This window comes from Colius striatus, chromosome 16, assembly GCF_028858725.1.
Source record: "Colius striatus isolate bColStr4 chromosome 16, bColStr4.1.hap1, whole genome shotgun sequence".
Classification (NCBI taxonomy): Eukaryota; Metazoa; Chordata; class Aves; order Coliiformes; family Coliidae; genus Colius; species Colius striatus.
The window spans coordinates 7,729,476-7,756,441 of record NC_084774.1 but is presented as its reverse complement, the minus strand read 5'-3'; the positions used below and the strand labels follow the sequence as shown (position 1 = coordinate 7,756,441).

At 49.1% G+C, this 26,966-nt stretch overlaps 1 protein-coding gene across 1 annotated transcript in view; it reads right to left on the bottom strand.

The window, feature by feature from the left end:
• The window catches only part of CDH22 (cadherin 22), a 48,803-nt gene extending 43,969 nt beyond the window's left edge, over positions 1-4,834 (bottom strand). The window contains exons 1-2 of the mRNA XM_010201939.2: positions 4,610-4,834; positions 570-864 (exon numbers count right to left, since the gene is read on the bottom strand). Coding sequence (XP_010200241.2) covers positions 570-864; positions 4,610-4,834 — 520 coding nt within the window. The remainder of the gene's footprint in view (positions 1-569; positions 865-4,609) is intronic.
• Positions 4,835-26,966: the final 22,132 nt, after the last annotated feature.

Below are 26,966 nucleotides of genomic sequence, written 5' to 3'. Positions count from 1 at the left end.
AAGCTCAGCCAGCAATGCCTGGCCTCTCAGAGAAGGGCCATAAGCCAGGTGAGAGGAGCTTAGCAGTGCTGCATGGGGATGCACAAGAGGATGGCTGGGCAGCCACGGGGCTCTGAAGAGCAGTAAAGCAGCACACAGAAGCCTGAGGAGGGGTGGGGGCACAGGCAGAGAGGGAGAAACACCACTCTGGCTAATCTGAACCACAGGCAGCTATGAGCCCCATAGCATGCCAGGACTCAGTATCTCTCCCTGTAGCCTTCAGGAGAAGGGGCTGTGCAAACCCAGGGTGAATGCACAGCAGGCAGCTGGCACTGCCACAACCCGTCTCCAGGGCACAGCTTAGGGCTGAGACTGAGTGCTCAGCCACAGGCTGGCAATCAGCTCAGAGGATTTATTCACTTGTTTTCCTTAAGCCACCTTATTTATTTTTCCCTTTTGACTCTGTAGCTCTGGTCTCAGCTCGAATCCATGGGATTTGCAGGTGGCTTTGTGAGGTACAGCAGGCTCAAAGTTTCACAGGAGAGAGGCCCAGGTTTCCCTACCCACGGCCTCCCACCCAGGAGACCTACCGATGGGGGACAGCTCAGCCACACTGCCGATGTAAGGCCCCTCCAAGAAGCGCGGCTCGCTGTCATTGATGTCCTGCACCTTGATGATGAACTCTGACTCGGGCTCCAGCAGCTGGTCCGTCTGCCGGTCACGGGCCTGGGCCCGCAGAGTGTAGAAGGTTTTCTGCTCCCGGTCCAGGCGCTCGGTGGCGTGGATGTCACCTGTGATCTCATCGATGAGGAAGATAGTCCCTGCACCCTCCCCGGAGATGGTGTACTTGATGGAGCCGTCCCCCTCATCCGAGTCCGAGTGGATCTGCCAGGGAAAGAGGGAGAGGGTGGGAGCAGGCTGTGGCCATGCTTGTGCCCTGCAGTTGAGACTGCACGGGTGCAGAGCCCCTGCACAAGGTGCCCGTGGTCCCTGGGTGATGCCCAGTTACTCCCCTGGTACTGCTGGGCTGGAGGGCAGCACAGAGCCCCATCAAATGATGCCTCTGCATGGAGGAAGGCCTAATAAACTGGAACTTCAGTCCTGCCTATGCCACCATACACTTGGCAGATCACAAATTCTGCCAGTACCCCTGTGGGCAAAGACCCAGGACTCTGGCAGTGTGGGATCACTTCTCCCAAGCTACACAGAAGACTGTGTAGGGTGTAAAGGCAGCTCACCACCAGCATCTGTCCCCATCTACCCAGCCAGTTTCCCAAAGCCCATCCTCATCTGCCTGCTCTGCCCCAACCACAGCCACCCTGTGCTTTCTGGGCAGTCGGTGCTGACAAGTCTCCCTGCCTGAGAGCTCAAGCACTTGCTGCACATCTGTATTGGGTTTATGTGGCAAGGCAACAGGGGGTCAGCCCATGACAAACACCACCCAGAGCCCCTGCCTGAGCAAAGCCTGCAGAATAATGTGACAAAACAGCCCCACGTTTAGGATGAAAAACAGACCCCGGGGAAGATGCTTTTGTAGCCAATCTCCACTTCATTTTCTAAGATGATGTTTGAAATTAGGAAAAGAAAGGGTAAACAGCAGATCTCCATGGACCAGAAGCTGACTGGAATCCAGGCCAGACGTCCAGAGATAATTTTATTGGTGGCATTAAACTGAGTTATGAGATTTTTACAATCCAGCCACTTATGAGAAATCTATTAACAGTAACTGGACAGGCAGAATACGTCTTGACAGAGAACAGCATGGGCATTAATTGAGACAATCTATAATGGGACAGGCCCCCGGAAAGGTTTAAACAGCTGCTTTCATTTGCTTCCTACGATTTCTGCTTAGAATCAGCAAAGTCGTGTCCCCCTCCCCAAAAAAACAGGAAAAAATTGTCCATTAATCGGCTAATGAAATATGAAAATGTTTATGGGCCATTCAATCTTCCAAACTGCAGTTCTATAATCCACCTTTCAGACACACAGCTCTACCAGCAGAATTTATACCAGAGCTGCCTCTTTTTTATGATGCCTTCATTATATTTGTCTTGTTAGATACAGTTTATATATTTATTTCATGAGTGAGGGGCCCACGCATTAGACAACTCTGTGCATTTTACACCACATTCACATATTACCACCCATGTTGCAACATCTCCCGAGGCCTGCCTAGGCAGGAGACCTTCCCTCAGCTAGCACACAGGGCTGTGAGCCCAGCAGTGCTCTGCAACCACTGTAGGGGCTTGGCCACTGACCTGCTGCGGCCTCTTGGAAAGTGCCTGCAGGGCTGGCCTGCCCTGGTCTGCAGGAGCATCCTCTCCTGGCGATCCTGCCCCAGCCCTTCCTGCTGGCTGATGGAGGGTCTGCTGCCCTCTCCACTTTATAATCCCCTCCCTATCATTCACTAGTACTCTGCTAGAGATCAAGCTTTTCAGAACAGAAAAGGTGCACCTGGTCTGTACAGCGCAGGTAACAAACCTCCATTCTTCTGCTGAACACTAGGCTCACAATTAATAATTAGACCAGAGACAAACCACCCAGCATCTCTTCCCAGAACCACACTGAGCTCTCAGCACATCCTCTTTACATATTTGCTCATTTCTGACTACTTGGAGCAGCCACCAGCATCCCTGCAAACTGGAACGCTAGGAAGAAAAATGGAGCCTGGGCTCTAGGGGCTGTAGAGATTGATTTACAAGGGAAGATTAAAAGAGCTAAATCTGTGCTGCTTGGCTAAACAACAACTAATGGGGGAGGGCTGGATAACAGACTGCAGACCTCCAAGGGGAGATGCCACAGGCACAGACCACATCCCAGAGATGCTCTCTCCCGCCCTACCTCGCTGTCACAGCGGCTTGGGGAACTCCATGGCCACTGAGCATGACAGGCAAGCAAAGCTGGGCAGCCCTGGCAAAGTGCAGACCCGTGCCAGGCCCAGGGCCACGCAGCCCCTTACTCACAGCCCTCTCTGTCCCTTGGAGCAGGGCGAACACCCCGGCCTGGGGCCCAGCTCCTCCAGCCATGGACAGCAGTGCCTGCAGCAGCCAGGGCTGTCCAGGCACTGCACAAAAGCTTGATCTGGTCTGCTCAGTTTGTTAATCAGGAAGATAATTTCCTTGTCCTAAAACGCTACAAGCAGGAGTTTTACGAAACTATTAATTACTTACTAATAGTTAAATCAAAATTAAATGTGGACAGAGGTGCACATTCCTTATTAAAAGTGATTCAACAGAAAGCACAAATACACAAATAAAAATGACTCTGGGGCTGGAAAAGAAAGAAAATCAAATAAAAACTATCCCATAATAAAGGCTCACTCTGTTTGCTCCAACTCATAAAGCCCAAGTTCATCAATTTTCTTTAAATATTAGCAACTTAATTAAATCTGCTTTTTCCCTTTAATCCTCTCCTCTATCTAAAATAGATCTGTCCACATGCAGAAGTTTGTAACAAGTGCTGACCCCATAATTCTATTTAAAAAAACCCAAAGAAATCCACATCAAACTGACAGCAGCCTCAGGGGAAATTACAGTGCAGAAGGAGGATTAGCTAGAAAACCCAGATTTTATGGAAATGGTATCGGCCCTTCAAGAAGCACACATAGGTGTGCAAGAGGCATCCACGGAGGGCAAGCCCCGGCTGCAGTGCAGGGACTCGCAGGTCTCCCATGCAGGAAGGCTCCCAGACCCACGGGCCCTGTGAGGAGTGCTGGCAGGCTCCCCTGGGACACCACGGGCTGCCCCAGCCCTGGCCACACTGGGCAGGCTCCCCATCTTCTCCCAGCCCCAGGGAAAAGCCCAGTCCTAGGTTGCTTTCAGCCCTCAGGAACAATATCCACAGGGAATAGATTTCAGTGCAGGCTGTTTATTCTGACCAGGGTGGGTGATGCAGTGAATGATGTGGAAAGGGGCTGTAAAATGGGTTAGTTGTAGGTTCCCGGGTTCGTTTTGGAGATGAGGCGGTTGCTAGGCTACCTCTGGAGTTTGACAGGGCCTGATGCTTCGAGTCGCTTCCCAGGGGAGCTGTGAATTAGCTGTAACTGCACTGAGCGTGGTGGCGGAGGAGTGCGGCTCTTGAGTGTCTGCTGAAATGGACACAAATCACCACTGAAATCCCAGCTGGCCTCTAGCCAAGAAGCCCATTTTCAAGCCTCCTCCAGACTCATGGCCAGGCTGCTGAGGCCATCAGACAGCCCTGCTGCATGAGCTCTTGGGCATTCTCCTTTGAGGAGAGCCCATGTCCCCACAGGGGCAGCTCTACCTGGCTTGCAGTACACTCCTCTGACTGGTCCCAACAGCTAGCACTGCCTTCATCAGTATACAAATAATACACCCTGCAGACACGTGAGAGCCAGAGGCCAGCTTCTCCATAGCTCCCACAGATGGGGCTGAGCCCTCCTCACTGCCCCCACAACACCTAGAGCTGCAACTCTTCTTTCACTCACCCCGAACACCATGGGAACGCACCTCATGACTGGAAGAACAAAGATGTGAACTTTGGTGCCTTCTGCCCTACAGTCTCAGAGCACATTAACCTTACCACCCCCAGTCCTGCTTGACCATGCTGCTGGCATGCCCTGCTCTGCCACTGGCTTGGTAAGCCCCATGGAGGTGTAGGGTTTCCTTACCTTCCCCACATACAGCGGCTCCGTGCCTGTGTACTCCTCCACCACAAAGAACTGATTCCAGACCCAGCCACGCTTCACTCGCCCGCTGGCCAGCAATGCAGGATCCCCTGGCTGACCTAGGCCAGGGTCCTCCACTGCAGTGTGCATGGCCCAGGCCCCCAGCTCCTGGATGATGCAGAGCAGCAGCAGCATGCTCCACAAGAAGACCTGCAGACCCTTCCCCATTGCACTCTAGGAGGCTGCATGAGAAGTAACTTTTAGACAGGCAACTAGGATCCTTTATTGAAGAAGAGGAGGAGAGTCCCCACTAGCAGCATGGGGCTCAGTGGTCAACACAGAGCATCCCTCTTCTTGCTGCATGCCATGTCCTGGAGATGGAGAACTCGTGCCCCAGCAGGCTGCAGTCACCCCTGTGACAACAAGCGTTTCGGGCCACTGGTGGGAGCAGTCAGTGCTGGTGCATCGCAGGTGGCTCTTGGATCTCCAGAGAAGAGTCTGGCAGTTGGCATTTGTCCCTGGTGACAGAGCTGCACGGCTCCATGCCTGGCTGCTGCTGATCTTGCTGAGGAGCAGGGTCACGCTCAGCCTGCTGTGTGCCTTGAGAGCAGGAGGGGAGCTCCACAGCTGTGCGCAGGGCACAAGGACCTGCAACCCTCATCCACAGGAAGCGAAGGGAAGCTTATCCACAGGAGTCAACAGGATGAGCTGCTGCAGCCAACACCTGCCTGTCGTGTTGTGATCCTAGACTACTGTGCAAGAGGTCTGTCAGCACAGGCGCCTGTGCCACTTGTGCAGTTCACAAGTCTATTTGTAACTCCCATCTTCAGGGGGATGACACCCCAGTACCTGGCAAATAGTCCTTTTCCCAGCTGATGCCGGTCACTTCCATCCTCTGCTGGCTCACACAGGGAGGTGCAGGGCAGCTGGCAGCATCCCCAGGAGCCTGCAAAAGGCCAAGGTGTCAGTGCTGATGTGAGTGCTCCATGACCGCCCCCCAGTGCTACCCCTACAGCCTCTGCCAGTATCTCCCACCCTGCCCTGCCCCAGGTGTCCCACAGCAGGGCCCAGATCCAGAGGTCCTGTGACAGCAGGTACTCCAGACGGCAGAGCAGCAAGCTGCAGAGCTATGGGGACTAAGGAGTGTCACTGCTGAGGGTCTCTCCTTGCCAGGCTGCCCTGGTTGCTGAAGGGGCTGAGGTCTGCTGCCAGAGGTGGTCATTGCTGCCCACACCAGTGGGAGACATGTACACGGCACCCCTGGTACGGCACTGCAGCTGCTGCTGCCTTCACAGTCTCACAGGGCAGAGCAATGGCAGCCTTTGACCATCAAACACAGATAAAGGTCCCTGCTATGGAGCAATGGAGCTGAGGCTGCCTCACCTACAGCAGACTTCAGAGCAAGACACAATGCCAATAACAGGACACGTACAAACCTGTTTTCTCAGGCTTACATGGATATATAGAAGATACAAATAACAAGATACAGTGCACCACTGACACAAACAGCAACTTTTACAGGCAATGTCTCCAGATGTGTCCAAAGTCCAAGTACAAATGGGTTGTGCCTGGTAAAAGCAACTGCCAGAAAGAGAACAAATGGTCCAATTGCACATGTTCTCAAGGCCTACCGCATAAGCAGAGCCTTGAGGAGAGGCACTCAACAGCTGCTGAAGTCTTCCACCGCCTGCCCTGACACCCTCTCCTTGCCATCCAGGCTACTCCACACTGGTTTACAAAGCCCTGCCAGAAGCCTGACAAAGCAGCAATGCCACTGCCATAGAGCAGTTCTGCAACCACAGAAGAGCTCCTGAACACGCACAGAGGCGGAATGAAAAGCCAGCTCAATGGTGCAAATCCAGGCATTACAAGTAACAGCAGCATCCAAGGGTGCTGACCCAGCTGGCAGGACATTGCAGCACATTGCCCAGGCTGCTCCAGCATGGCACAGGGCTGGCAGACAGCATCAGAACTGGCTCCATGAGGGCAGGAGGAGCCATCCCCCTTTCCCACATCGCATTGTTTCACACCTGAGTGGCAGCTGCAAGCTGCCCATTTCCTCCATGACCTGACTACAAGGACCTGCATGTGGGAGCCATCCCTGCACACACAGAGGATGGCACTGCTGCTCATTCCAAAACAGGCACAGTGCCTTCTCTTTCAGCTTTGCCAGAGCTACAGAATAAGAATGGAAGCAGCTAAATCCTACACAGTATCAATAAACCAGTAAAAACTATTTAAATGCACACACTAAAGCAAGAAGGGGAAGACGAAACGAGGGCAAAAGATGCCGCAGCGGGCGAGCACAGCTCCAGCAGAGCCGCTCCCGGCTGCGGACCCGCCGGCCCGCAGTTCCCACGGCAACTTGCTCAGCCCTGTTGCATCGGAGCACTCCAGAGAGCTGCTGCCAGCACTGAGAGGAGAGTCCCGCTGAGCACGCTTGGGCTGGGCTGCCGTTGCTGTGGGAACCACAACCTTGTGTTTGAAGTCTCTGCCATTACGTTGCTTTTTACATTTAACAGAGCTCATCTTACTGCTACCGCTAAACTAATGTGGTTTGCTTGTGGCTGTCTCACACGTCCAAAGTTCAGCCACACTCTGCTAAGTTGTTTACATGCTTTTCCTACAGGCAGCAACGGAGGTGGTGTCATCCAATTTGCCTTCATGCACCTCTAAGACACTCAGGTCCCAGACTGGAAAGCCCATCCACGCAACTTATTACAAGCTGCAGCCCTTAATACGCAAAGCCACCTAGAAACACTGACCCAGAGCCACATCTGCATCAAGGCTCATTGCCAAACTGCACCCACAAATTCTCTGCCTGTTTCTCTTCTGTCACAGCTCCAGGCCACAGCCAGGGTCAGTGTCATGTCTCTTCTCAGCATCCAGACCTTTCTTTCGGACTGTCATGTCATAGACCTCTTCCAGAGGCAGTGGACCCAAGAATCCCAAGTCCTGCTTGTGCCCTTGCAGCAGCCTGCACATACTGGAGCAGGATTTGAAGTAGCGAGGGATGTGAAGCACCACAGAAGGTCCTGTGCACAGGAACCAAGACTAGCACATTTATTTCTCAGTGTTATTGAAGACCTTTCACTAACAGCTGGAAGTGCCACTTCTCCCTGCTACATCTGAGCATTGGAGCCATAAATAACCAGTGGAAGCTGCTGCTGTTGCAACCAGAACCAGCCTGCTCACAGCATCCCAAAGAAGGCAGCAGCATGCAGGTGCACAGCATACACTCACATACACTCACAAAGAAGTGTGCCCAGGCACTCTGTGCCAGGCAGGCTTTCATGCATACCATGAAGCACCAGACTCTCACACTGCCCTGGGCCAGGCTGATGCCCTCTCTCCTGCTGTTCTGTCATCCTCCACTTCCTAGTTATCAGCATAATTCTGCCCCCCTCCCCACAAGAGCTTGTGCAGTTTGTCGGTATGTATTTGGCACAGACACACTGTACATCATGTTGACAGTAGAAATTACATCCCGAGCTTATGTTTTACACTGTGCTCTGTCAGAACTCACCACAGTCCAGTGATCAGGACAAATTGAATAGCATCCCGTCCGTGTCAATATTTATTTCATTTTACAAATGCAGGCTGATGCAGGGGAAAGCAGGCAGGGGGAGGGGGAAGACACAGGCAGGCAACAGCACAGTAACACAGCACTGCCCAAGGCACCACAGTCCTGCACCTCCAAACTGCACTGATGCTCATCATGGCTGCAGTCCCCTAGTCAGGGCAGTTAATGCCTCAGGAGCTCAGAGAGGTGTGATCCCAGTCAGAGCCTGGTGGAAATCCTGGGAGCTCATGCAGTGCTTCCTCTGCCTGTAGCTCTATTGCAAGGACTGACACACCAGTACTGTTCCTCTGAAGTGAGCCCTTATAATCAGCAGAAAATGCAGAGCTCCCCATCAGCTACAAAAGTTGCAAGAGAGCGGAAGGAGAGTCGTCCCTCCTTGACCCCAGCTTGGTGCCTGACCTAATGCAGGCCTGGATGCACTGCCTTGGCTTCTTATCACCTTACAGCAGAGTTGCATGAACTGCCAGCATGAACATCAGGACTGTCAGTGGTTTGCAGTGCTGCTTCCAACAGGCAGGAGCACTGCACATTTGGAGATGACCAAGGACAGCAGTCACATGACAAAAGCTCCTGCTAGGCTCCCTATCAAGCAGACAGACGTACCTTGCTGTTAGAGCAGCAAGAAGAGCACAGCTTCACACCAGCTCATTCCCCAGACATGCCTTCAGAAGTTTATCTGGATACCCTCCACAAATATCACAGTAGACTTCCAGCACCACACAGAACCCTACCCTACCTTCTGCCTTTACCCAAAAGCTCAAAGGGTGAGCACTGTGTCCAGCACCATCCACACGTGCCAGCTGTGTCAGCCATAAGGCAACAGCTGAAGCCACATGCAAGCACAGCAGCAGCTCTGAGGACCACACTAGCAGCAGCTCAGAGTCCGCATCCACATGCAGCCCACCTGCCTCACACCCAGGAGTGTGGGCAACATGACAGTCCAGCCTCAGACAGACCTTGCTGGGAGACAGGGCAGCAAAAAGCCAGCAATTACTTCAACAGCAATTCTTTTCTAGTACTGCCTACAGTGTAGCACACGGCATGTAACCACATCTCCTCCTGTTAAACAGAACTCAAATACACTTAATGCTCCCCTTCCTGGGAAAAGGAGGGGGCTGGCTAGAGCGTGCTTCCAATATCTGCTGTATGGAGGTAATACAAGCACGGCAAGGCTGCTGCAAAGCTTTAAGATGGTTCATAATCTCCAGGCCTAGGGCTAAGACATGAATTCAGGCTCTCTGGAGCTCACTTTCTCTGATGGATATTGTCAGACAAGAGGAGGAAAAGCTACTTTTTTACTTTAAAAAAAAAAAAAATTATGAACTTCTCCTCAAAATCTAGAGACAAGGGAAGTTACAATCGCACCAGACATAAGGTACCATCAATTCCAGACTAGGCCACATGGCAAGTGTATCACAGTACCACATGCAGGCATCCAACATCCCACAGGCTGACTGACAGTGCACCTCAGCACCACATCATCCCTGAACCCCTGCACCACAGCCAAGCACCTACTTATATCCCTGTAAATTCCCACAGCTCCTTCCAAGCATCCGAGAGGCATTGTGTAATTACCCCTTTGGGCTGGACAACAGGATAGTCAGGACATCCAGTCCTCAGCCATACAGGGAGTGCTCTGCAGATTTAAAATACTAGGGACCAACACCACGATCTGTCTCCTCCTCCCATTCCCTCTGCATCATTGCAGTACCCACGGCCACCATAAACACTTGTTTTTCCATGGAACACGGTTAACTCTGCAAAGGACATCACCACTGGTGAGATGGCCACTCATAGGAAACCAGTTTTTGATCACAGCCACAGCACTGCAAGCTACCATTCCATTGCAAATCCCATCAGAGCCCCTGCAAGCTATACAAGTCTTTGCCACTGCTAGGTCTGGAAACCAAATTTCAGCATCCCTCAGCTGAAGGCATACTCAATTCCATGCCCCTTCTAGAATCTCAACACACTTTGTCAATCAAGTGAGAGATGGCTGGAGACAGTGATCTGGATGGCACATCATAGCACCCCAGCGTGTACAAATGCTGGAGATAAGTGGCCAAGGGATACACAGCTGTACAGGCTTTTGAAAGAGGATATTTTAATTACTTTTATTTTTACTTATGCAGTGAAAGGCTCGTGTAACCACAGTTACTGGATGAACATATCACAAGTGCAGGTCCAGACTGTGCAAAGCAATGTTTTATAGCAATCTGCCTTTCAGCAAGTCTTCAGTTCTGATACAGAGCACAGAAGTCAGACAGATAATGATAAAATCAAGTTTTCTCACTAATGTCACTCTACCCTCAGCTTTGACAAGAGGGCAGAAAGTCCGTTACTTGGTAAAAGTTGAAGTAAATCTCTGTGTTTCCTCTTTCTGTTTCCTTGGAATTACTATCCCAGCAGGGAACTTCTTCCTCTGCTTTTCTTCTCAGATAAACTTGCACACAGCCCAGGTAATTTTGTTTTTCCAGAGGAATTTCTACCTACACAATGCTCAGGACTGTATGACTAAACATCCATTTTCTCCTCTCTTTTTAAGTTGTTTTCAGTTTAATTACTGTCCCCTTTGATGCTGCCTTGAGAAATTTTAATAGAAGAGTGCAGCAACTGTCAGAGCAGGAGCTATTCATAACCTTTTGACTTGTTATGTTCAGTCACTTTCTGCTATCAGACACACTGGGAGGAACAGTATTTGTTAAAGCTCTCACACAAGCATTGTTTGGGGAAAAAAGTATTTTCAAAGTTCAGAAGATTTTTTTCCTCCAAATCTTCTTTGGTCCAAGTTTCAAAGAAATTTTAATTGCAAAGAAGATCTCAAAGTCTGCCTTAGGGAAGAGGGTTTTACAGCCATAACGGTCTCGCTCTGCAGTAATTCTTCTCCAAATATGGAATTTTCATGCCTTGTCTATGTGAATATAATACTTTTAATTTGCCTTTAAAAACAATCTCAGAGAGGAGGTGGAAGCAAAGGCATCTTCCTATGGCACTGAATACATACATGATTCCCTTTGCCCAGGCCTGGGGAAAGCACCTCCAAGACCACAAGGACAAGAAAGCTTGGAGTTGCTCTGTGCCCACCACATCTGCAGGCAGGAGCACAGCAGCCTCATCAGACAGAGAAGCTGCACCAGCAAAGCCAGCACATCTGCAAAGATCCCCAGACGAGGAGCCAGGTGACCACAGGTCTCAGGAGGCTCTGACTAGCCAGGCAGAGCAATCGGCCTCCAGAACAGACGGCTTTCCTAGCTGAGCATGCAAAAGCTCTGAGTGACAAGGAGGCAAATAGAAAGCTGGGAGAAACCACAGCCCCAGGGAGGATTGCTGTCCACGTCCAGAGCCCAGGAACTGCTTGACCCCAGAGACAGCAACCGCTGCTCTGCTACGCTATTTGTGGTTTCCCCTTTCTGAATTTTGCCCTCCAAGCCCTTGACCACTCCAGGTCCCTTGCTGTCATTCAGCATCTGGACTGCATGGCTCACTCATTGCACATCAGCTCTGCTAGCCTCACGCTGGTCCCTTCTGCTCCTTGGACATTCTTGTTGCTACCCTCGAGATTCTGCTTGCTGCAGTTTTGTATGCAACACTCAGCACTGCCTCAAAGAAGCAGTGGCAGAAGGTGTTTACCTTCTGCTTCCCAGAGGGGAGGTCTCCCTACCCTCACAAAGACCCAGTCCAAACAAAGCACCTGAGCACTCAGATCTGACAGGGCATGGGCAGTCTTCCTTTGCATAGGAAAGCTGTGTGCTGTTAGGACTCACCAATTGCTTCAGCAGAGAAAGGAAACGTGACATATCAGTCTGGCTTCTCAAAGGCTTGTGAATAGAATCATTAACAAAGGCAGGAGAATCAGAGTTCTCAACAGCTGAGAGGAGACAAAAAACCCTCAACCAAACAAAAAAGAGAAGCCCCATTGTCACAAGCCCAGATCTGATATAAAATCTGAGAGGGACAAAACTAAGCCATGAGTTCTGTTACAACGTGGCAGAAAATGACATAGGAAACAAAATCTGTAAGTGAGGAGATTACCTTAAGGCTGTTGCAAGAAACATAGGAAGAACTGGATTGAGACAGGACTGGCCAAACAGGAACTGAAAGTCAGTGCCTAATTAGCATTAACACCCAGGTGAAGCTGAAAGAGAGATCATAAAGGAGACCCTATCTCTAGCTTGGCAGGAAGACAAGGAGACTTTGCTGCTCCTCCAGTGCCTGCCTGACCACTGTCTGCAGGACAGGACAGCCACCATCCTGCTTCACATCCTTGCCAGAGGCTTTGCACCATCAGCAGAGAGAGCATCAGAGATCTTTTGCTGCCACAGGCCAAGGCTGAGTGGTGTTGGTTAGAGGGAAGATGTCTGTAGCCATCAGAGCATCTGTGACAACTGATGGGGTGGACAGAGTTCCTCCTGCTGTGGGGAGAGAGCTCCAGAGCTCAGAGTCTTTAATTTTAGGATCTGGATAGATACCCATATCTAAAGTCCTCCCCTTACAAACATCCTGTACAATCTCAGAAGTTGCATTCCCAACTGCCCCACATCTTTTATGCCCCACTACTTCATGTGAAGCCAGAAATGCTCCTGAGATCTCCTGAGGGCAGAGAACCCCCACAAGCCTCCATCACCAAAGCAGATCCCCATGCCACAGTCCACGGGCACACAGGAACCACCATCACTTCCCTTCTTGCCTCCTGCTGCCACTTCTTTGAACCCCAGAGGCTTGCAGAAGTGACAGGAAAGGAAAGGCATGAGCACCGGACTGTCCAAACCCGGGCAAGTGGAATCAAAGCTGACAGTCCAGACAAGTGGGCATCTGAATAGCAGTTAAAGGACAGAATAAAACTAAAAAAAAAAACCAACCAACCAAACAAAACCCACAAAATAAAACTCTTACACTTTCACAAATGTGGAGGGAATTGGGTGCTTTTAAGCAAAAGTCTGGCACACAAATTATTTATCCTTCAATATTGTGTGATTAATGGAAACTGAAGCTGTTCACTATTTTCTTGTCTGCAAATTTCCACTTCTCATGAAAGTCTCCCCAAATTCCTAGAGAGAATAACAAGTGGGTATCACAGTGAGTCAGAAGAGTTCAAAGAAACTTCTTTGAATTTGCTACTCAGGGTTACAGGTTAGACACAGATTCAGTCATCTGGTTAAATAAATACTATGGCACATGTCACTTTCAGGAAGGTCTCACTGCTGCTCACTCTTCTTCCCTATGCATTTTAATCCTCTCGGCAATTTTGTCTCTGGAAACCTCCCAGGTCTCACAAAAGGAGACGTGACCCCTCTTTACAGAATACATAAGACCAAGTAAGTCTCTTCCTGTGGCAGCACGCTGTCATTTTAAGACTAAAACCAAGTCAGCACATGATCACTCCCATTGTGGAGAGGTCATAAGAGAGGACAAGGGAGCAGTGAAAATCCCTAAAAGGCCTGGGGGAGCTGCACCACAATCTCACATCTGCAGCTTCAGGAGTACTTCCTTACAGTTTAACAGGGCAATCAAGCTGTGTACAGCTCATTAAAATTAGGCACCAACTTTCTGTTGCAAGTACCTTAGGCTGAAAGCAGCCTGAAGAGGCAAGTGGCTTCCTCAGCATCTCAGGACAAAGTCTGCAGCAATAAACAGCTGTCAGGAAGAATGAGAGTAATTAGTCTTTAATGCCAATTTCAGTCTGATCTTTCACACTTAAGAAAACTGCTACAACGATTTTCTTATTTTCAGAGGAGCTCATTAAATAAGAATCAGAAACAAGATAGGATAATGGAAAAGAAAATTATTTCAGCAACAATATCCTGCCAAAGTCCATCCAAAGATGCTCTGCATCTGCACTCCCCAGCCACCAGGCTACCAGACTTGACCCTGTAGCATCTGTGTGGCAGCCAGAGCATCATGCCAGCACACATCACTCACAAGTGCACTGACACTACCATCAACTATCACCAATTGAGCAATGCCATTTTGCCTAGACAGGCTTTTTTGGCATGTGGAAGTAGAGGTTTCAAACCTTCCCACGCTCCAGAAATTCCTGAGCAAACACATTGGGGAGATAGGAAGCAGTTGTTGTACCACAGAAATTCAGGAACCTGAAGCTGAATGTTGCACAGCCTCATGTCTCAAACAGGAGGCAAACATGTTTTGCCAAGACACAGCATTGCTCAGAAAAATCAACCGCAGTTGGCAGCAATCCCTGGTAGCTGAGTCTCCTACACAGGTTGCATATTTTGGTCAAGTCTATTTGAAAGTCTGTGTCTCTAAGAGGGACACAGCAAAAACAGAGCCACCTCACACCCTTCAGGGCTGCCTCAGGCCTGGCCTGGTCCCTTCTTGGGTCCCTAAGGCTCCACTTCGAGCAGAAACAGGCCAGTAATGAGCAAGTGTTCTTGAAAAACAGTGCCAGAGCTTCACAGACCCAAAGAGGGTCTCTGGATGGTCACCCTGGTAGAGACTCATTCAAAGCAAAGCCTACTTCTCCCTTACAAAGCACAGCCAGGAGAAATTTGACCCTCTTGCTGGGCCAGGGACCTGCATGCTGGAATAGATGGGCTAGGCCTCTAAGCAAGCAATCCTCATAGCACACCGTTCAGATAAAGGCTTTCTCCAGCCTATAACAGACTAAAAGATTATGACCTCTTGTAGGCAACCTGCAGACAACAGCAATAGGCCATATTTTTTGCACTCAATCATTAGTGACAGATGCATTATTTATTTGGAATAATTTGCTTCACTCTGTTAATCACATCAACACTACTAGCTTCTAGTGATGCACAGCACTGCAGTCGTGTTCCAGGAGTCAGACCCAGTGCAAAGCAACACAAACCACAACTTCCAGAACCACAGCTCAGCACTGGAAGTGCTATTTCACTTCCTCAGGAAAAGCAGGCAATTTTTGTCAAAAGTTGCTCATTAACTTGCAGATACCACAAAGCCATGCATAGTCTGGATGCCAAGGCTGAGAACTCCTGCAGGCTGCCACATCCCAGGGGGAGCTGGTGAAACCATTGTTCCCCAAGGGCTCACTTGTTAGATTCAGAAGAAACTAGCACAGCTCTCTTGCATTCCTCCCACCCCAAATGCTTCTTGCACTCACAACTCAACCTCCCTGCTGCTGGAGGAGATAAACACTGCAAGTTTGTGCCAAATCCATCACCCAGGTTAGTGCTGGCCCAGCACTCAAAGGCCCACCAAGCAGTCCTCGCTGATGCTGCCACAGCAAACAGTCCCATAAGAGAATCTGCATGGAAACACTCCTTCAGGACAGAGTGGCCCCTTCTCCCCCTCCCTGCCACAGCCCTGAACACTTCGCCTCTACCCTTCCAGGCACAGAGCTGGGACCAGAGGTGCCTCAACACCACAGCTGTGCAGGCAAAAAACAATGCAATGGGCAGAAAAAAGCAGAAACCCCTTTCCTCAGAGGGATCAGTCCCTCAGGAATGGGTCTGAGTCAGCATGTGAACCCCTGGAGACAGGGATGGGGAGGCTGTCTCCCCTAGGGCCTTGCATGGCAGAACAGCTACACATGGCCACACTACAGACAGAACTTCACCTGAATGCCAGACCAGAGCTTTCAGTGTCCTGTCTGTTAGAATCAAATGTTTATATCCTTCCATGCCCAGTAAATTCTGTTCACAAAGAACACGAAAAAAAAACCCAGTAAAAGCCTTAATAAATGCTGGAAGAGCAGGGAGCTCACACCAACTCCCAGCCCAGAGTAGTGCCTGGATAATCTAGGCAATAGTTTATTTTTCTCTCCAGTATCATTTTCTCAGCTTGATCTCTACTGTCACAGTATGATGGTTTCACCCCATTAGCCTTGCTTAAAAAAGTGATCCCAGGACTGTGAGTGTTATTGCCCACATAAATCAGGAGGCTTTGAATACGGAGCACCTTTAAATAAACAGCTGATGGAAGTGAAGTTCCGGGATCATTATTAATAGCTTTTCATTTCTGTGTCCGCTGTGCTGTGACATTCTTTCCCAGCAGAAAGCCTCCGCTTCCTATCCCCAGTACATCTGATCCCATGAGTCCTCCAGTCAGAATGAATGACTGTACCTTTGTGTTAATTGCATAGCCCGTTCCACAAATTGAATACTAATATTAACTAGCAAGAAGAGGAGAATTTTCAGACCAGGAATGATGGGACAGTTTGAAGAGAGACACACTAGTCCCACTGCCTTCCCCTGCACACAGAGGTCAGGGGTGCTGGTACTCTCATCTGCCCTTAAGGAAGGGCAGACCCCAGCTCTTCCAACACACAGCAGTAAACACTACGATGAGTGACAAAGTCCTGCTCCACTCCACTTCTGTCTTGTCTGCCCATGGAGCGTGCCCTATACTGGCCAGAAACACAGGCTTTCCCTACTCTGACAGCTCCATCACACTTCTCACATTCCCTCTCCACTCCAGTGCAAGCAGAATGATTCCTGCCACTCTCCACTCTGCAAACAACTCCTGTCTGAGTCCAAAGGGACACAGACCTTTAGACAGGTAGCCATCACAGAGCAGCCCCATCAGAACTCAACAGGTGCTGTTCAAAGGCTTTACCTGGCCAGATCCAGTTTGTTTTTCACTAGCATGCCTCTCTTCCTCCACCTGCAGCTAATAGGGTCTCTCCTGAGAGCTGCAGGCAATTGCACAGCAGCCTGGAGCAGATGAGATCTCTAAATGCCATGGGCAGATCTAAGGGCAGCAACTGCTACTATCACAGAAAGGCAAGTCACCCATTCCCTTCTTCCAGAGTGATGAACCTGATGACACATCATCAAGAGGGACCTTGGCCACCTGCTCTGGTAGCCCCCTGCTTTGCTGTCTGCTGTCACCACTCAAACACAGGCACTCCCAGCCTGAATTCCCCAAATCTTCATGCTCAAGAGCAAAGCAGAGTTGCCAATGCTGCTGCTGAGTCAGCAAATCACATCATCCCCCAGGTCTGTGGCACAGAAGGTAATGTAAATGCAAGCAAAAAGATCTCACAGTGCTCAGCAATGCCCAGGAAGATGCTGGCATGAGCTCTATAGCCTCCCTGCTCTTTCTGCCCTTTACTGCAGAGACATGAGAATGGAAGGTTTTCTGGAGGTTTTCAAAACCCGCCTGGACATGTTCCTGAGTGACCTGATCTAGGCAGACCTGCCTGAGAATGGGGGTTGGACTAGATCATCTTTATAGGTCCCTTCCAACCCCTACCATTCTATGATGGTCCTGCTGCTACACCCCAACCCCAGATTCATAATACACAGGATAGGCAAATATGCCAAAACAGCCTGTTGCTTCAGTGACCTTTGCTGTGTATAAATGACAAGGGCTGCAGGCGCAGCAAACTCTGAACAGGTGATGGCTTTTGGTTTTACTGCCTGCTTCTTGCTCTTTCCCCAATCCAGTTCTCAGCAAGGAGATTCAGGACACAAGCACCAACACAGGCATAACAAAAGGTTCACCTTTGAGAAAGCCAAAGCGGAGGCAAGCATCAGAAAGCTGTGGAGTGTGGCTGAACAAAGCAGAAAGAGGCTGTCATGGACAGGATGCACATTTCTTGGAGGACTTTAAGAGGGAAAAAAGTGAAGTGTTAAATCTGTCTCCTGATTTCAGAGTCTTTCTCCAGCTAGAGTCTAAATCACTGATATCATGATGGACCAGCACAGCAGAGCCAGGTCTTTGCGACAAATGACCAAGAACACCCTAGGTTTCTGGATATGATTCTTCAAGTCAGAATACAGTACTAGCCTTCCCTCTGCAAGAAAACTCCAACCACTTTGTCAGGTGGAAAAAAAATGGTTTTATTCTTCAGCATTGTGTTTGCAGGCTGTGGATCAACATCCAGTAGCCACATGGCACCTTTAAGCAAAGAAAATGTAGTGGGCACCACATACACAAAACAAGACAGCCTCAGTGTGCTACTAGAAATGCTGATTTCAGACTGCAGGATCCCACTGAAGCATCATCTCTCAGCAGAGGCCAAATGCACAAGTTGTGGTTGAAAAGGAGGACATTCTGAATGCTCAAAGCACACAAACATGGACTAGAATGGAATCTGCAAGTAGCTGCACTTTAATGTCACTACCACACCAATGGCACAATGAGGAAGGGACAAACTCGGAGCTCTGGGAACAACTACTCTGCTCAGCACAAGTGATAAAGGGAGATTACTTCCTCAATCAGGTCTAAGGGTTCAGGGGTTTGGTGTAAAACTCCATCAAACAAGACCAGTATCCTCACCTCTGACATTCCAGGGTGGACATGGGACACAGTACAGTGTTTTGTACAGGTCATATTTCACAGTCGAACCCTCTGCCTCTGCCAGTCCTGGCAATAGTCAGACTGAGAATCCTCTCTCTCCAGTACACAGGCTTTGAAGGGTCTTTCGTGATGTATCTGCACAAAGCAGGGACCTTAGGTCTTGTATGGAGGTTCTAATGTTATTATTATCAAAAGGAATGAAGAGAGACATGGTGAAGTAAGAAGCAGCAAAGCAGCCCAGGGAACAAAGGGAGAAAGTGAGAGACTACAGCAGCAACAGGGAGGAGAGAAAAGTAAATGGACAAAGTGCAATGTGAAAGAATAGAGCCGTGGAGAGACATGCACACACGTGAGCAAGTAGGATCATGCTGAACACGTGAGTATGTGCACACAGGAGAGGGCACGGAAACCCACACGGGCAGGTGCAGTCATTTTCATCTCCGAGTCCTTCAGACACTGCACGTTTGCAGCCTTGAACTGCTTCAGCAAGGGGCCTCCCCTAGAAACCCCCAGTGCACATGCAAGACTCCCTTGACCTAATTCTCGCCATCCAGCACACAGCCCAACCAGACACACGATACTGGTGACAGTGGAAGACCTTCACAATCCCTAAGAAAAGAAAGAAGCTGTTGGAGTACTCTCACCAAGAATACTCACACTTTCACCAAAGCAGTTCCATGCTTAGGGGGTGGGGGGAGAAGTGGCAGCACACAAACACACAGACAAATTCCCACTTTTCCACATGCAAACATGGCTTTGTCATCCTCACACACCTTGTCCGTTCACATCCTGCTCTATCACTACATCGCAGACCCTCGTGTCTCTCGCTTTTATTCCCTGTGCGATTTCACTGCCTCCTCTTCCTCCACACTCCTCTCTAGCTCATTTGATAACCATCACATTAGAACTCATGCACGTAGCCCCCAAGTCCCTAAGTGTGCTCAAGCAGGAACAGGTCTGTCCAGAGCCCAAGCAGCCAGACGCAGAAGTGCTGAAAACTTGAACTACACACACACACTTCCTCCAGCTGTGCTGTGCTGTTGCCTGCTTGCTGCCACACCATCACTCCTAACACCATGGCAGGTAAACATTGGACTGGCTGAAGCCAACTAGGCTGAAGTCCACTGGGAGCACTGCAAGGAAGATAAACATGCTCCTTTGTGTCCTACCCTCCAAATAACCACCCTTCAGGCTGCTGAGCTGACAGCAGCCTCAGGCAGATTTTGGGCATACAAAGCCAAGCAGTATCCAGCCAAAATGCTATTCTCCTCTATGCTGGACTCAGAGCTGTACACATTTCTTGCCATTTATCTCTCCCATCAGATCTCACAGTGAACTTACACCAAAATTCGTACCTGGGCATGCAGTTGCTGTGATGAGGAAACAGAGTAACACACACCTGCCCTGAGAAGAACTGACAGCAAACATCAGAGAGGGTCCAAGACTAAGTCAGACACAAGCACTGTGTCTATGCAGTCCTCAGCCCCCCCTTGGTAGAGTGCACCAAAAGCATTAGCCCATGAGACAGCTTTCCTCATCTTGGTGCAGAGGCACAGATAGATCTCTCACACAAAACCATAGAAAACATATAAACTTATCAAACACTTCACACACCAGTTAGTAAAGAAGAAATAAAAACTGTCATTGCTATTTCTAGATATACTTGGGAGGCACCAGATAGTACAGTGACGGACTAGATATAAAAAAGATAGAGATGAGTCTCAGTACCAGGCTTTGATCGCTCACAAGGGAAACACACGTGCTGCCTTGTGAAAGCCAGGACCAGGCACTGTGTCCTACCTCTTCCTGAGCCCAGCTCAGCTGTGGTTTTAAAGAAAAGGCCTTACAGCCTGGTGCTTCATGGTCCCTCCCTCTCATTTCTATTTCACAGCAGCTTTTTACAACCAGGACGGTGCTTGGTATAAGCAATACAGAACAGCTGCAGGATTTTCTTGTTATAGGACAACCTAAGGCTTGGAGAAAGTGTCTCTAGAAGCACCAAACCTGGCAGGTGAATTTGGGTGGTAGTGCAGAGAGGAGGGGTTTGAGAAGGACACGGTCACATCCCAGCCTCACCGAGACTGCCTGAGCCCAGTGAGGATGCTGGTTCTAATCTTACCTCTCTCAGCACCTTTCCAATTAATCGGTTAATTGTCGCGTCGGGCTGCGCACGGAGGACACGCGGCTCCCTCTGCCGGCAGCGGCCTGGGGACAGGCCCGAGACCAAAGCCCGAGTCTTGGCCAGGCCCTTGGGCCACCGCCATGGCACAGGAGGAGTCCCCATCTCCAGTGTGCCGTGCAGGTGAGGATCAGGATGCACCCTGCCTCGGGACGGTGTTACTGAGGCAGTCCTATTGCAAAAACCGTCATGTCATTGGGAAACACCCAGGAGGATTGTAGCAAATGGGTCTTCAGCTGACTTGTGAAGCTTAAGCAGGGATGTAACTTCTTAAAGGCTCTGCTGATGCTCAGCTATTCCTGCTTTCCTGCTATCAAAAGCTTCAGCTGTATTCCGTAAGTGGGAAGGCAGCCAAGCTCAGAAAGCTGGTGAGGTCCAGCTCCTGAAGAAACCCTTCACCTGTATGTCCTCAACACTCTAGACTGGCAACAGGGGAAGCAAGTCCCTCTCCCATGCATCCACAACATCATCACCACAGCCACATGCTTTGTCAGGGCTGTAGTAAGAAGGGAGAAAACCTCTTTTCACATTACTGAAAAAAAAAAGAATAGTGAAAATTCAGAAGGATCCAAAGCCAAGGGTGACTTTGGAGTTTGGTAGCAGGAGGACTGAGGGTGGCACACAGTGACCTGTCCCATGTTAAAAAGCTCATTTGCTCACTTTTAGTACATGCCCACCTCAAACTGCTTCTCTAGAAAGGGTGACGGGGTGCTGTCATGGAGAGGAGGAGGTGCTGTGAGCTTAGGAGCCACTTTTAATGACAAGGATTACTGGAGAAGCAGCATTTTGGGGATTTGGGATTCTGGGAAGCTGATGAAGTAGGAGCAGAGAGAGATAATCCCAGTGTGACAGAGATGGAAAGAAGGAGGGCTGGAGAAGGGAGTACGGCATCCCTAGCAGCACACAGAAGCTACTGTCTTGCACAGGGCATCCCACAGAGGAGGAACAGCCGTTCCAGAGCAGAAAGAGGTTGCCAGCACCTTTCTGTCCTGGGATGCCCAGACCATGGGGGTTTCTAAGCCTCTGGAGCAGCCAAATCTTTATCTGTCCTTCCTGACCCTGGCCTATGTGGGCACTGAGACCCAGAGAAGCAATCTGCCCCACAGCCCGTGATCCAGAAGCCCCGGCTACCAAGCCAGCTTACAGCCCTCACGCAACCTCTGAGGGAACAGCCAGCAAGGGGAATTTGGGCTCTGCCAAAGAAGGCAGCAAGAAGACATGGATGGGAGCAGACACAGAACAGGGCTTGGGGGTGCCAGATGCATGCCTCAGAGTATCAAACTCCAGTGCCTCTGGGTGGGCATGAGGCCTCAGACTCTCCATAGGCTGAGATCTGCCTGCACACAGCTCCTTCCCAAACCATAGAGAAGGGCAGCAGCAGTCAAGAGACAGGTGGGTGCCGCTTGCAAGAGCTGTGCTGAGTTCCCAGAGGTTTCTGTGCACAATGCTGGGTGACAAGGCTTCCTCAGCAGCCTTCTCAAGCCGTGGCTGCAGCACACAAGAAGGCTGCACGTTGTAATATATCAGATACAGCTCATCTGCAACAATGAGCTCTCTCCTGCCAGACCCCTGTGAGGGCCATATCCCACACTCCTGCTCTGACTCAGTTTTGCAATAAAAACCTCATGGAACACTAACTTAACAAGCAGTGTTTAAATCCTGTGCTTGCTCCTGTGGCTGCTGTTTCTAAATTTCTCACATCCTTGCTCTGCAGGGTGGACACACCTTTCCCATTCACACACACACTGCTACCTGCCTGTACCACATTCACACATAGGCTTCTGCTAACAGGAGCTCAACCCCTCTGAGTCTTCATTTATTATTGCCCAAGACGTTTCTACGGCGACTCCCTTCACATCCCATCATTGGCTGCAGAAAGCTTCTGGTCATCAACAGCTTCAGGTGAGTTGATGGCCTCAAGCTTCAAGTCACCTGCGGATGTTAATGCAACCAGCTACAGTAAATTAGCAAGAGATTACCAGAAACTCACCTGAAGCTGCCTCACTCATTGCCTTGTCTCCTTTTCTTTGGTGTTCTCTGAAGTATTACTCCAGCGAGAAGCAACAAAGAGGGGTAGGGGCTATTTGCAAAAGTTCTGCTTTTGCAGTTCCCTGGAAGGACTTCCCAGTCAGCAAGGCTCACACAACTGCTGTTAGCTAGAGCCCAGAATGGGGCACTGCACACAGAGAGGAGGTAAGTGCAGGCTTTCCATAGATAAGAGAAGCAGAGCTTAACTGGAATCTAGAGAAGTGCTGCCATTTGCTGAAAAAAAGCCACTAGGTTGCAACGAGTATTATAACCTTCACTTGTGCTTAGTGAGATGGGGCACCTGTCAGAAAAGAGACATTTTCTGAAAAGTAGCTTGATTTTTAGCACTGCTTGTAGGTTTAGCATCAGTGAATGAGTCCAAACCCAGTCCTTGGTCTGCAGCACAGAGGGACCAGCTTTGGGCTGTTTTTCCTATGGCCACGGGCACACATCCCCACTCTCAAGAAGAATGCAGGGGCCTCAGCTTAGCATGGGCATTTCTCCACCTTTTGTTCAGAGAGGTCTTATAGGACCTTGGGGGAGAACTGCCTGACAGCATTCCCAGTTGCTGCCAGGGCACACTTACCACCACAGCACCTGTACACGCTGGAGCCAGGGCAACACCAGAGAGGTTGGGTTGGCTCAGTGAGGAGGCAGCAGAACAGATGCTCTGAAACCCAAAGTCTGAAGACAAAAGCCTTGGCCAGTCCACTGAGGCACAGCAGCCCCAGACCAACCCATGCACAGTGAACAGTCTCATCATGCTTCCCACCTCCTGGCAGTGCCCTGTATCACCATTTGCCTTACATGCACCAGGTATTGTGAACAGCAAAGGGAGCTCTGCAGCTTCAGTGGGCTACACACCCAGCTGCCAGACATCACATGCCAATGTCCACAGCGTCCCAAAGGCCCTGAAAGGTAAAAAGAGAAGGTGCCATAATGCTGTCAAAGAGCCAGGCACATCAATTTTCAGGGAGAACTCAAACCACACTATAAGAGGATCAGAGGAATAGCAGCACTATGAACACAACATACAGGAAAAGAAAGGGCTTCTTCCATAGGAAAAGAAAGAACCTACACCCTCTGCAGACATCCCAGACAGCCTTGTGGGATTAGGGAAGGCAAAGATTGCTGAAGATGACACTCACTTTTGCTACCCAGATATTGCACTGTACTGGCACTGAAGTGCCATACAACGATCCTTCCCCAACAAGATAACACGGAACTATCTCCCCTCAGTGGCAGCACAAAAGACAACGAAAAGCATGAAAAATTAGGAAGAGGCAGAGCCAGACTAAAGTAAACTCTGTGCTAGTCTGAAAAGAGGGTAGCTGCAAAGGATAAGACTGTAATATTACTGTAATGTGCTGTATTCCTTTCACACACTTTGCAAATAATAAGAAGTGATGATTAAATGGAATTGTGAACGGGGAGGATGAGCCTCTGCAGTGGCTACTGGCAGGCACAGAGAGCCCCTCCCCTGATCCCTCCACAGCTCTCTGGAGCAGAAACTAACCCACAACTGCATGCAACTGCAGATACAGATGCCTCATGGGGCTGAACAGGTAGGTAGTGGTCACCCAATCCAGTCCAAACCTCTCAAATGAGGTCTCCATATACCAGGTCAAGGAGCAGGGAAGGCTAATAGGCAGCAATTTGTGGCCACAAAGATCCAGCTTTTCTGCTGAGGTGGAGCAGGGACTGTGTTCCACAAGCAACACAGCTCAAAGGGACATCTCAGGGCTATGAACAGTCTGAGGCAAAGCTCGTTACATCCCTCCTGATCAGCCACCATCCCTACAAACAAATGCCATGGAATAAACTGGTGATTGAGGCAAAAAGAGATCCAGGGAACAGCACAGCACTGTACACCATGTCCACCTACCACCTCAGGCAAGGAATCTTGTTGGGACTCACACCCACCTAATCTTTACATGTAATTTTTCAAAAAAGCAGATCACTGAAAACGGCCTCAGGATCCGGATGGACTTATCTGCAGAGAAGTGTCACCGCTTGTAAATCTAAACACAGTTGCATAACCACATGGTTAAAAGATAATGACAGAAATTCATACATGGTTGTGTTTTCATGTACAAATGCTGTTTACTGACATGATGTTGAACTAAGACAGGTATCACCACATTATTTCTTCTCCAATCTGTTTTTCTTTACTTTGCAAATATGAGCTTTCAAAATACAAACATAATTATTCAAAAAATATGTAATTACACTCCTAAGGAATAACATCAGATCAAATTCCCACCTAAAGCCCAGTTTTGCTTCAAAGCTTCCATGAACAATCTAATCCGAACGAAACAAAGTCCATGCATAGCAAAAGAGGTTTCAAACAAACAAACATTCCCCCACAATATCTGCAACCAAATTTTACTACTATGGGCTACTGATTGGGAGCACGAAAGCAACATTTGTTGGGGGAAAAAAAAGCCTGCTAGCTCAATATAATTTTCAAAGTGAAAAAAACCCAAAAAGCTGATCAGACCACATACACAACAACCAGTAAATTATGACCCTGCTCTGAGAATCTTTACACACGAGCAAGGGACTATGGATTTTTCAAATATTATATTGCATTTTAAATCATGAAAATATCATCTGGTACTGAGATAGGAAAAATAGGATTTTAACTGTTATTTTTAACCTGCTGACAGCCCTTTCTTTCTTTTTTTTAATGGAGACCTGCTAGCTTCTTTTGAAAAAGAGTTTAAAAATTGACCTTGTTTCAGTAGCCACTTCTCTGCCCTAGGTATGAAATCACCATATCATATAATAAAGTGTCAATGCGCCAAAAAGCAAAGGGCATTTTTAGGGGTATTTTTAAGGCAGGAACAAAGCTGGCTCTTTTTACCTACGGAATAGCACAGACTTTTTATTTCACAAAACCACCAATTTCAACATTGTATCAACCAGTATTTCATACAGAGACCAAACCCCCACTTGCTATGACCCGCACCTCACTGGAGCAGAGATGTATGTGGTACAAAAGTCAGTACAGAATCTGGGCCAGCTTATTCAGATTTCAGTGGGGTCTGCCCTGTGATGCACTCAGGGTACTGTCAACATTTTCAGGAATTTCATCAATGATCAGCAGAACCACCTTTTGGCCTTGAACACAAATACAGTATCAGCACAGGAAAACTGTTTCAGATTCTCGTTTCCATTTCCCCCTGCTATGTGATACTCAAAGCCAGAGAAGCAATTTCTTTTTAGTATTTGAAAACTGTTGTACCAGGATCATGATCTCCAACCCTAATAATTGTTTGCTCCTTACCCAGGGCTCATAGAAAAGGTGGAGAGCATCCACCAGTCTCATACAAAAAAATAAATCTGGCAAAGCCTGGTCTCTCTCTGAGCTGGGCACAAGATCTGCAAATACAGAGACTGCAGGCTTCAGCCATTCTCTGAATATTGGGTACTCTAGTACCCTGAGAATCAGCGCCCAAAGAAACAGTCATCATCTGAGATTTCCTTGGTGGCATGCAAGACAGTGGCACTGAGTGTTGTCACAATGGATGGTATTTTAACAGCACAGTATCAGCCTAATAGCAGGGACAGAGGCACATCTCCCCATTTATTTCCTCAGACCCTGCAAGCAAGCTCTAGAAAACTAGAGGTCTAATGGAGCCATCTCTCTTAGCCCTCTCAAGTCCAAAGTCTTCGCCGAGACGCAGTGCACTGTCTTATGAAGTTATGTCTGAACTCTGGAGCCTGCTTCTCCTTGCTACCTACACCATCACCCCTCTAACTGGTCTGGTTAATGCATAAAATGAAGTTAGAAGAAAAGAACACAGATCTCCCCAGATTGTAAGGGATACTACAACTGTTAGAAATCAAACAAAAAAGAGAGCAGAGGAATCTACTGCGTTCCTTCCTTCCCCTGCATGACCACAGGAGCCTGGTTGCCACACCATGTGCTCCCAGGACACTCAGCAAGATGCACTTGGCATGGCAGCTCTGGGCCTGGACAAGCTGCTGTAGCCGGGCATGCAGCAGGAGCAGATGTGGCTGCAACACCTGCTCCCAGAAGGCCTGTGCACAGCCGTTTGGGAACCACATTTTAAGTGAGGAAAGTGCTAGTTTTAGCATAGTTATTTTTAGTTTGTTATTAGAAAAATATGGCTCTTTAGAGTGATGTTACCCTGCCTGCTAAAAGGACTCGGGCAAGACTCCTCAGGCTTCTCAGCTTCACGTTCACACACATCCTCATGCACAGCCCCTGCTACCTAGCATGAAGGGCTCTGGTCTCAGTAAGAAAAAAGGGGAGACAGCTCTTGGGTAGAAAGGAGTCCAAAGAGGGTGTTTTAAGATACCAC